The sequence below is a fragment of the Oncorhynchus mykiss genome, chromosome 7 (genome assembly GCF_057628025.1).
Source record: "Oncorhynchus mykiss isolate SJ-2025 chromosome 7, ASM5762802v1, whole genome shotgun sequence".
Classification (NCBI taxonomy): domain Eukaryota; kingdom Metazoa; phylum Chordata; class Actinopteri; order Salmoniformes; family Salmonidae; genus Oncorhynchus; species Oncorhynchus mykiss.
The window spans coordinates 65,338,764-65,349,945 of NC_143028.1; the positions used below are offsets into that span (position 1 = coordinate 65,338,764).

Consider the following 11,182-nt stretch of genomic DNA (forward strand, 5'->3'; position numbering starts at 1 on the left):
ACCTGTACATAGCCCATCTATAAGCCCAAACAACTACCCCTTCCCCTACTGTATTTATTTATTTTGCTCCTTTGCACCCCATTATTTCTATCTCTACTTCGCACTTTCTTCCACTGCAAATCTACCATTCCAGTGTTTTACTTGCTATATTGTATTTCCTCCGCCACCATGGCCTTTTTTTTGCCATTACCTCCCTTATCCTACCTCATTTGCACATACAGTATATAGACTTTTTCTATTGTATGTTTGTTTACTCCATGTGTAACTCTGTGTTGTTGTTTGTGTCAAACTGCTTTGCTTTATCTTGGCCAGGTCGCAATTGTAAATGAGAACTTGTTCTCAACTTGCCTACCTAGTTAAAAAAGGGTGGAATTAAAACAAAATTGTCAATGGGCCGCACGGTGCATTCTGGGCGATTCTGGGACAATGTGTGCACTCCTTCAAGGAGTTAATGGAAGTCAACTGGGTGTTAATTTAATCTTTCTCCATTTATTGGCCATTAAAATGTCCATCTCCTAATTTCTTCAAGTATTTCTCAATAGTCTGAGTGAATAATAATCTGGGCAACCCAGAACCACATTTTATGTAAGCAATGTGGTTCTGGTAGGGGAGGTTATTTGGCATAGCGGGTTGTGAAACCAGTGGATTTCTCTTTGGTATTATACAAAGGGTGGTTCTAATCCTGAATACTGATTGGTTAAAACCGCATTCCAACCGGTGACTATTCCACAAATTACCACCGGCTAAATCTATGACCTTAAAATGCCTATTTACTCTGTTCCACCTGACTGCGCAATCCACTGTCTCATCAGCCCAGCCAGGCAATTGATAAACTTGATCTCCACTATAAAAAGCATCTAGACATTATGTCACATTTCTTTTAGACTAAAATGTTTTGAACAGCGGAGATTTGTATATACCTCGAACTCCAACTGTCCTTTAGCCTTCTGATATTCAAAGGGTGCCAGAAAGATGCGTTCAGTTTGGTTCAACGTTTGCTAGGTTTCGTGACAGTTTGTACTGAACAATACGTTACCCCAAAGCGGTACGTACTGTTCTTAAACAGCCTTGGAGCTACACTTACTTCTGTTTGGTGGGAGCAGCGAGGTGTGGTCTGATCAATATGGGTGTGACCACTCGAAATCCCAAAACTCATGCAGCACTTCATACATACGGAGCTGCATTCGGGAGCGGCAATTATCCTGTGGTGTTGCAGTGTGTGTGTTCGAGCCGGAAGGCTAACGAAGCCGGCTGTAGACGAAAGTCGGCGCGTGAAGTCGGGGAGGTTTATAAGTGACAAACAAAAATCGGACCCTGTAGTGGTTTTCCAACAACAAGAGAACAATCAGATCAGCAGGAAACCAACTCGAGATAATAAAGCCAACTGTTGACATGAACAAAAACAATAAAGGAGATGGTTGATCTCTCTGCATTGTGCTATTCTGCCAGGTCGCAGTTGTAAATGAGAACTTGTTCTCAACTGGCCTACCTGGTTAAATAAAGGTGAAATAAAAACATTAAATACAAAATTCTGCTTGCTGGAGTTGATTCAAAATCAGGTCCAGGAGCGCTAGATATGCAAACAAACTGTTTTAAACTGTGACTTGAACCAGAATTAATTGTATTGGGACAGTTGCATATTTAAATTGTGAGAGTAGTGTAATGGCCAACAATGCATACTCACTGCAGTTGAGTTCCTCAGTGTGGAGTACAGTCAGATGCTGTCCTCTGGTGGCCAGTTACAACTATACCCCACACTGTTGCCCTTGGTGACTCTTTACAGTCTTCCTGTTCACTACAGATACTGCACTGTAGGTGGCGCCAGTGAGCTTCAGGGCAGCCATTTATCAGAGAGCAGGATGTGGGGGTTTACTGAGACACACACAGGTCTGTGTGCCATACATACACATGCACAGCGATGCAGTAAAGTAAGCAGAGCTGAGCAGAAGCAGTTATGGAGTTGCGAGCTGAACTGCTGAAGTCCATCTGGTATGCTTTCACCTCTCTGGACGTGGAGAAGAGTGGGAAGGTGTCCAAGTCCCAGCTAAAGGTGAGAGGTCAGGGTTCAAGTCGGGGGGCAGTATAGGGGTCAAAGAGCAGGGAGGATGGGATTGATTTTCTTCAGTGTCTTTCTGCCCTTCCAATGTGTTGGTTTGTGTGCTATTGATGTTTTTACACAACTGTTTTTGTTAATCTTTTCAGAATATTTTCCTTGTTTTTAGGAAAATTATATTTTTATGTAATTGGCATCAGAACTTGTTTTATTTGTTTATTTATTGATCTAGTCAGGTCAACCCCATTAGATGAGACACTTTATTTTCAAGATCTGATCTCTTTCCTGTTAGCTCAATGCGTGGGTGTGATATGTCCTTTAGCATGACCTGCACAGCACTGTATACTGATTGGTGTCTTAGATAATGTTATTGCTTGATCAAACCCCTTCTATTGGAATTTGATCACATTCGTAATTAATTTCATCATTGTACAGCCCTAGTTTTGACGTTTGGCCGCCCTCCTCAAGTCTAGAATAACAAACACATGACTGTAACTGGGTTCATTTCTGGGATTATGTATGGGCCAGACTATGGAGAAACAATCATCAATAATCTGCTATGGCGATAGGCCTATCTCTATGTTCAGAGGCAGACCCTCTATGAGCCCCCTCATGATTCTGGGGGGCTGGTGGTGTGTTATTGCACTGGTGTTTGGGTGAATACGTGTGTGCTGTATTGTTATGTGTTATGGGTCAGTGATGTTGTGTTGCTTTGTGTGTGGGATCAGGCATTGTGGCGTTTCTAATCCCAGTCACACTGAGGGGCTTGGGCTCTGTGTCCCAGTCGTTGCTATAACGACATTGTCAAAGAGTTCCTGTGTCTTGCCACCTCCATCTCCTTGCTCTAAGACTACAGGCTCCAAAACTGGAATTATGGAAGTTGAAATTGACATTTTTTGCTGGCATAACATTTTTTAGATTTTATTAAATAAAAAAATACATGTATTTCTGTCTGTCTCTCCATGTCTTGTAGGTTTTGTCTTTTAACCTGTATCCTGTTGATGAGATTTAGGTTTCATCTCATAACCTGTACTCTCTGTTGATGAGATGTAGGTTTTGTCTCATAACCTGTACTCTGTGTTGATGAGTTGTAGGTTTTGTCTCATAACCTGTACTCTGTGTTGATGAGTTGTAGGTTTTGTCTCATAACCTGTACTCTGTGTTGATGAGTTGTAGGTTTTGTCTCATAACCTGTACTCTGTGTTGATGAGTTGTAGGTTTTGTCTCATAACCTGTACTTTGTGTTGATGAGTTGTAGGTGTTGTCTCATAACCTGTACTCTGTGTTGATGAGTTGTAGGTTTTGTCTCATAACCTGTACTCTGTGTTGATGAGTTGTAGGTGTTGTCTCATAACCTGTACTCTGTGTTGATAAGTTGTAGGTTTTGTCTCATAACCTGTACTCTGTGTTGATGAGTTGTAGGTGTTGTCTCATAACCTGTACTCTGTGTTGATGAGTTGTAGGTTTTGTCTCATAACCTGTACTCTGTGTTGATGAGTTGTAGGTGTTGTCTCATAACCTGTACTCTGTGTTGATGAGTTGTAGGTGTTGTCTCATAACCTGTACACTGCGCTGAACATCCCCCACGACCCTGTGGCTCTAGAGGTCCACTTCAGAGATGATGATGATGGGCCGGTGTCCAACCAGGGGTACATGCCCTACCTCAACAAATTTATACTGGACAAGGTACTGTACACACACACACACACACACACACACACACACATACACACACACTTGACATCCTCTCTTTCTGACCCCAGGTGGTTGAGGGCACATTTGATAAGGAGAATGTAGATGTGTTCTGCTGGACTCTCTGTGCCAAAAAGAACTACCGGCCTAAAGATGGCATGGGTTTTCTGCTTGATAAAGACGCCTTCCATCTCTGGTGCATCTTCAACTTCCTGTCTGAAGACAAGTATCCACTGGTCCTGGCCCCAGAGGAGGTAAGTTCTTAGCCCTGGACGTATAATCCAAAATAATTTTCCTCTTTTCTTCCTTGCGTTCATCAACCTTTCATGCAAATCTTGCAATAATGTCAATGGGAGATTCTGTCTCAAGTTCAGATTTTTCCCATTATGTGTCCCTTTCATTCCATGTGGCCCCTCTCAGGTGGAATACCTCCTGAAGAAGATCTGCTTAGCCATGAGTGTGGAGCTTAGCTGTGTGGACATGGAGGATTTCATATCCCAGGAGCCTGTGCAGCTGAGCGGTATCACAGTGTGGGCCTTCCTGGACTTTGTCAACACCGGGAGGCTGACCAGAGGCGTGGAGAATGACTCTGTCACCATGGCGATAGACAAGGTCTACCAGGAGATAGTGGGCAATATCATAAAAGAGGTGCTTTTAACATAAAGATTATTAGAAATGTTTGTGTTGGTGTGCATGTAATATGCATGTAATAAACGTATAAAGTATAACAGTATTTATATAATTAGGCATGTGTAACTTTGTGTGGGTGTATGTAACTGTCCTCAGGGGTATCTGTGGAAGAAGGGTCACTTGCGGAGGAACTGGAACGAGCGCTGGTTCTCTCTCCGGCCCAGTACTCTGCATTACTACGTCAGTGAGGACCGCAAGGAGTGTAAAGGCTGTATCGAGCTGGACCACAACTGTTGTGTGGAGGTACACAACGCTGGGTTATGTAGAATGGAAGGCACAGCTGAGCTGAGACATTTGTTCAGAGAGCAAGGCTTCATGGTAGCATGTATAGAATGAATATGACCCCATTCTTTATAACAATAAGAACGTTGGAGTGTGCAAGTTGTTGTTGTTGTGATGGTTATTTTCTGCAGTGTTGTGGTTGCACTGACAGGTGCTACCAGAGAAGGAGGGGAAGAGGTGTATGTTCTGTGTGAAGACGCTCACTAAGACCTACGAGATGAGCGCCCCCGACACCAAGCAGAGACAGGAGTGGACCACAGGTCAGAGATCATACTCTCTACTGTACACTACACACACACTGTGTTTTTAAAGCCACAAGAACATTTAGGGGTAGATTTTGGGCAATATCTAGTAGCCAGGGTGATATTCTACTAGCCAACGGTTGTAAAATCTATGCCATGCGATATTTTATTAAACTAGGGTAGTTTATTAATAATAATAATAATAATAATAAATTACATTTACAGACATAAATCATAAAGCTCTTTTGGCACATATTCTACTAGCCCAGTCTAAAAATACTAGCCCAAGCTTAACTTTGTTCCTGCAGCGATCCAGACAGCGATCCGTCTGTGTGTAGAGGGAAAGAACTCCCTGCATAAGGACCTGAAGCTGCGACGCAGAGAGCTAAGGGAGGAGAGGGAGAGGAGGCGCACCACCAAGGAGGAGGAGCTACAACGTCTGTGCCTCCTCCAGGGGGAGAAGGAGAGCAAGCTGGCCGAGCTGGAGCTCCTACAGGTAGGGGGGGGGGGGGGGGGGGGGTGGGGGGGAGCGAGAGAGAGATCGAGACCGGGAGAGAGAGAGAGATCACTATGAAGACAACAGAACTTTGGATAGCTATGTGACAAAAGCATATTTGTTGGTTTCATCGGTGTGCAGGAGGCGCAGAGGCACTCTCAGGCAGCACTGCTGCAGGAGGAACAGAAGAGGAGACAGAAACATGAGGAGCTGCAGAGAACCCTGCAGGACCAGCTACAGCAGGCTGAAGAGGTGAGAAGCTAAGGAGATGAGGAGGAGGAGATTAGCTGGGTAAGGAAAGAAGTTAGAGGTAAGAGGAGGAAGGAGAAGAGAAGGTGAGAAGGATAAGTAGAGGAGAAGGAAGGTGTGAGACAATGAGAAGAAGGACCCAACATACATGTCTAACTCTAAAGATCTTTAAGGATTTAACTGTGGCTTTGTCCTGGTTTAAGTGTGTGTTTGTCGTGGGCCAGGAGCGGGACAACATGCAGGCGGAGATGGCCCTGAAGGATGCGGAGACGGACCGCCAGAGGAAGAGGATCAGGGAGCTGGAGGAGATGCAGCTTCGACTGGAGGAGGCCCTGCACCAGGAGATTAGAGCTAGACAGAATGAGGAGGCCTACCGCCTCGCACAGGCCAGGTAACACACACACACATACACGTATACTGTATGTACAGTATACACACACGCACGCACAAACACACACGCACACACAAGTACACACAGGTAGCAAACGTCATGGAAAAGGACTATATACTATCTTACACCCCCTGACACTTACATGTCTTCTGTAAATGTCTTACACTTCTTAGTGCTCACTCTGTGCTCACAGTTTCCTGTCATTTCAGTCTGTTACCGCAAAGTCACACAAAAAATGAAGGTAGGGGGACGTTTCACAGTGGAATTGATGGCCTTGACCTGCAAGCTACAGTGTGTGCTTCATTTAGTGAAATCTGCAAACCACAATTGCGTCTTTTTAAAGATAAGTTAACCCAAATCAAAAACTAGCCAAACCAAAATGAACACTGGTATTAATCTGAAGTTGTACCTCAGTTTATCTAAAATGCAAGGAACCCTCAGTCATACACACACACACAGCTGTGTTTGTCGGTAGACGTGTTTGCTCTCAGAGAAACACCAACGATTTCCTGTTATCTCTGCTCATTACTTGTGGTTTGTCTGCTTTCTCAGGAACTGAACATCTTAAGTTGTTTTTTTTCTTTTTTTGACCCCTAGGAGAGCTCAGCTTTAGTTTTTCTATAACCCTGCTCTCTGGTTGGTCCCTTCGTTATGACATTGTCATAATTGTGCCCTCTGACTGGTCCCTTGATAATGACATTGTCATAACCCTGTTCTCTGATTCATCCCCATAACCGTGTTGTCTTATTTGTCCCTTCATAATGACATGGTCATAACTCTTCTCTCTGATTAGTTTATCATAATGACATCATGATAACACTTCTCTCTGATTGGTCCTTCAAAAGGACATCTTCATAACCCTGCTCTCTGATTGGTCCCTTCATAATGTCAACAACACATATAATAAGGAAATCAGGACACCAACAGAAGTTTTAGAATACAGTACACAATAAGTGGGCATCCCTAATCTGTAACTGTAACATTATTAACATTGGTCCAACCAACTCATTTTAGAGCTCCAACAAGGCTTGAAGTGTAGTGTGATTAGAACCCTGCATAAGGGTTCTCTCCTTCTCTCTCTTCACCACCAGTCTGCTGGTGGAGGAGGAGGAGAAGATGAAGGTCCTGCTGGCCCTCCAAGAGGAACAGGAGCAGTACATCCTGAAGACCCAGAGAGAGAAGCAGGAGCTCAGGCAGGAGATGGTAACCAAGTCCCAGGCTTTAGAGGAGGCCCAACACCAGCTGGAGAAGGTTCGGGCCAACCGGCACAGAATGGACCAGGACATTGCAGTGAGTGCAAAATAATCAGTATCGGACCCTAGATCTTCTGCTAAATACAAATCTGGGAACTACTTTGCATAAAACTATAGCTACTCGACAGCTACTCTACTATACTACTCAATTTACACACTTGCCCCCTTCCCCCCCTTCCCCAATACATATGGATATATTATACTATAAATTGTGCCTTTCTGTATTTTAATTATGCTAACATCTTTATTCTATTCTACTGCCTTTTACTTTATTTTCATATTATTATTTTTCACTATTTCTTATTGTTGTTGCATTGTCGAGAAGGAACCTGCAAGTAAGCAGTTCGTTAGACAAGGTATACCATATGTATCCTGTACATACAACTAATAAAACTTGAAACTACTCATCAAGAAATTATAGTCCGGTTAACTACCTTTGCTGTCCCGTTTCTGTGTGATCGGGAATGCATGTGAATGAGCATAATGTGGACGGCAAGATAACGGGACGGCAAGATAACGTTCAGGATCTTAGACTACTGGTCAAAAATTCAGAACACCTACTCATTCAAGGGTTTTTATTTATTTTTACTTTTTTCTACATTGTAGAAAAACACTGAAGACATCAAAACTATGAAATAACATATTGAGTAATGTAGTAACCAAAAAAGTGTTTGTCAAATCAAAATATATTTTATATTTGAGATTCTTCAAATAGCCACCCTTTGCCTTGATGACAGCTTTGCGCACTCTTGGCATTCTCTCAACCAGCTTCATGAGGTAGTCACCTGGTATGCATTTCAATTAACAGGTGTGCCTTGTTAAAAGTTAAATTGTGGAATTTCTTCCCTCCTTTATGCGTTTGAGCCAATCAGTTGTGTTGTGACAAGGTAGGGGGGTATACAGAAGATGGTCCTATTTGGTAAAAGACCAAGTCCATATTATGGCCAGAACAGCTCAAATAAGCAAAGAGAAACAACAGTACATCATTACTTTAAAACATGAAGGTCAGTCAATATGTAACATTTCAAGAACTTTTAAAGTTTCTTCAAGTGCAGTACATCAAACAACAGTACATCATTACTTTAAAACATGAAGGTCAGTCAATATGTAACATTTCAAGAACTTTTAAAGTTTCTTCAAGTGCAGTACATCAAACAACAGTACATCATTACTTTAAAACATGAAGGTCAGTCAATATGGAACATTTCAAGAACTTTGAAAGTTTCTTCAAGTGCAGTCGCAAAAACCATCAAGTGCTATGATGAAACTGGCTCTCATGAGGACCGCCACAAGAATGGAAGACCCAGAGTTACCACTGCTGCAGTTCATTAGCGTTACCAGTCTCAGAAATTGCAGCCCAAATAAATGCTACAACATCAACTGTTCAGAGGAGACTGTGTGAATCAGGCCTTCATGGTGAATTGCTGCAAAGAAACCACTACTAAAGGAAGAAGAGACGTTCTTGGGCCAAGAAACACGAGCAATGACGTTAGACCAGTGGAAATCTGTCCTTTGATTTTGAGTCCAAATTGGAGATTTTTGGTTCCAACCGCTGTGTTTTTGTGAGACGCGGTGTTGGTGAACGGATTATCTCCTCATGTGTATTTCCCACCGTAAAGCATGGAGGAAGAGGTGTTATGGTGTGGGAGTGCTTTGCTGTTGACACTGTCTGTGATTTATTTTTAATTCAAGGGACATTTAACCAACATGTCTACCATAGCATTCTGCAGCGATACGCCATCTCATCTGGTTTGCGCTTAGTGGGACTATCATTTATTTTTTAACAGGACAATGACCCAACACACCTCCAGGCTGTGTAAGGGCTATTTGACCAAGAAGTAGAGTGATGGAGTGCTGCATCAGATGACCTGGCCTCCACAATCCCCCGACCTCAACCAAATTGAGATGGTTTGGGATGAGTCAGACCGCAGAGTGAAGGAAAAGCAGCCAACAAGTTCTCAGCATATATGGGAACTCCTTCAAGACTGTTGGAAAAGCATTCCAGGTGAAGCTGGTTGAGAGAATGCCAAGAGTGTGCAAAGCTGTCTTCAAGGCAAAGGGTGGCTATTTGAAGAATCGAAACTATAAAATATATTTGTATTTGTTTAACACTTTTTGGGTTACTACATGATGCCATATGTGTTATTTCATAGTTCTACAATGTAGTAAATAGTAAAAATGAAGAAAAACCTTTGAATGAGTAGGTGTTCTAAAACTTTTGACCGGTAGTGTAGTTAGATGTTATGCAGTACTTTCCCCCACTATGATGACTATTTAGTAGTTGTTGTATGTGTGTCAGTGTGCACGCTATGTTTTGTCCTTCTTATCCGATAAACATCTCAAAATGAAGCACAGTGGCCTCTGGATTCAGCATAAAACACAATAATTTATTAATTGACTCCCCCATTGTCTTCGCTTTCACTCCATCTCTCATTTTCTTCCCCTTCACCCTTTCACATTATTTTTCTCACAACCTCTCATCCCCCTTCCTCTCCATGGTCTCCCTCAGACTGCTCAGAGGAAGCTGCGGCAGGCCAGCACTAGTGTCAAACACTGGAATGTCCAGATGAACAGACTGATGCATCCTATTGGACCGGGAGGTGAGCTGAGTTGTGAGGGAAGTATTATGGTGTGTAAAGCTAAGTGTTGAACAGGTGCCTCTGTCAAACTCCTTGTCCTTCCTGCATTCTCTTTCTTGCTTTCGCTCTGATTCTCTCCTCCCCTCCCTCTCTCTATCCCAGAGAGAAGACTCTCACTTGGAGGCTCAGGGGATCCGGTTGTACGTGGGCCCTCCTTACGAGGCTCAAGCCTACACCTGTACCATCAGAGGAGCGAGGGAGAGAGGGAGAAGGAGAGGGAGAGAGAGAATGAGCAGGAGAACATAGAGGAGAAGGAGTGTGAGGAGAGTGTGAGCATCATAGGGAGAGAGGAGAGGCATCTGTCTCAAGCCTCCAATGGGGACATGGACTGTGCCTGAGGCCCAACACCCCCAAGCTAATGTTAATGTAAATACATACCACTGGGATTGTACTATCAGATCATTTGATATCACCTTTTGTTTACTTAAGAGGATGTATTTTTATGTGAGTATTTTCACCTTTCTTTTCTCTCTCTCCCCATCCTTACTTGGTCAATTATTATGACGGTAATAATATTAGCAAAATAATGCTAACATTCTTGGTGCTTTCATGGCAGGAAAGTCTTCAAATTTGAACCATAAATGTGTTTATTCTGTAACCTCTTTTTAATTGTAATTGAAAACCAAAGCTCATTAACAAAAACAGCACTGGACAACTTGGCTGATGATTGTTTTTGACATGTGGGAGGAAGAGTTTGAAATTGAAATAAATTATGTACAATGATTTGTAATATTCATATGTGTAAACATACTGAATTGTAATTGGATGCATTTTACCGCCATATCATACTGTGCTATGATTGGTTAAGACCTCCCAAACGGTTAGGTCATGGTCAGTTTGATCCTGGTTGGCGATACATGAACATGCCAGTTATAGCTAGCTAATAAAGAGCTACGTTAAGAAATATCCTGTAGTACTGCATTTTATTATTTTGTACAATGTGTGCAAAACAAGACATGGTGTCAGAGTAAAGGTCTTACAAGATGGATTTTTCTGGAGTTCCTTCAGCTCGAATGGACTGGGAGTCTACAAACTTACCCGACGCATGGTGTAAGTACAAACAGCATGTGGAGCTAATGTTCACAGGTCCTCTGAAGGATAAAGGAGAAGATGAAAAGTGCAGCTACTTGCTCCTCTGGATCGGTGAAAAAGGGAGAGATATATATACAACACATGGACACTTACCGAGGCTGAA

General features: G+C 42.7%; 1 protein-coding gene across 5 annotated transcripts; it reads left to right on the forward strand.

The window, feature by feature from the left end:
• The first annotated feature begins 1,836 nt into the window (after positions 1 to 1,836).
• Positions 1,837 to 10,893, forward strand: LOC110528389 (differentially expressed in FDCP 6 homolog). 5 transcript variants are annotated; one of them, XM_090241761.1, is made up of 13 exons: positions 1,838 to 2,050; positions 3,599 to 3,739; positions 3,817 to 3,999; positions 4,166 to 4,393; positions 4,532 to 4,678; positions 4,869 to 4,977; positions 5,268 to 5,455; positions 5,597 to 5,707; positions 5,929 to 6,095; positions 7,187 to 7,385; positions 9,858 to 9,948; positions 10,094 to 10,198; positions 10,246 to 10,471. In XM_090241761.1, the coding sequence occupies exons 1-13, from the start codon at positions 1,955 to 1,957 to the stop codon at positions 10,323 to 10,325; spliced, it is 1,845 nt and encodes a 614-aa protein (XP_090097887.1). In that variant the 5' UTR covers positions 1,838 to 1,954; the 3' UTR covers positions 10,326 to 10,471. The 5 variants fall into 5 exon arrangements, with proteins under 5 accessions (XP_021466095.2, XP_090097887.1, XP_021466092.3 ...); XM_021610420.3 differs by having other exon boundaries at positions 1,837 to 2,050; positions 5,908 to 6,095; positions 9,858 to 9,960; positions 10,090 to 10,893; XM_021610417.3 differs by having other exon boundaries at positions 1,839 to 2,050; positions 5,908 to 6,095; positions 10,090 to 10,893.
• The last annotated feature ends 289 nt before the right edge of the window (positions 10,894 to 11,182 follow it).

What these genes read in the sequence shown, in the direction of transcription:
- LOC110528389 (XM_021610417.3), top strand. Translation starts at nt 1,955, where the DNA reads ATGGAGTTGCGAGCTGAACTGCTGAAGTCCATCTGGTATGCTTTCACC. An exon ending in TGTCCAAGTCCCAGCTAAAG is followed by an intron (nt 2,051 to 3,598) that starts GTGAGAGGTCAG and finishes GATGAGTTGTAG; the next exon opens with GTGTTGTCTCATAACCTGTA. An exon ending in ACAAATTTATACTGGACAAG is followed by an intron (nt 3,740 to 3,816) that starts GTACTGTACACA and finishes TTCTGACCCCAG; the next exon opens with GTGGTTGAGGGCACATTTGA.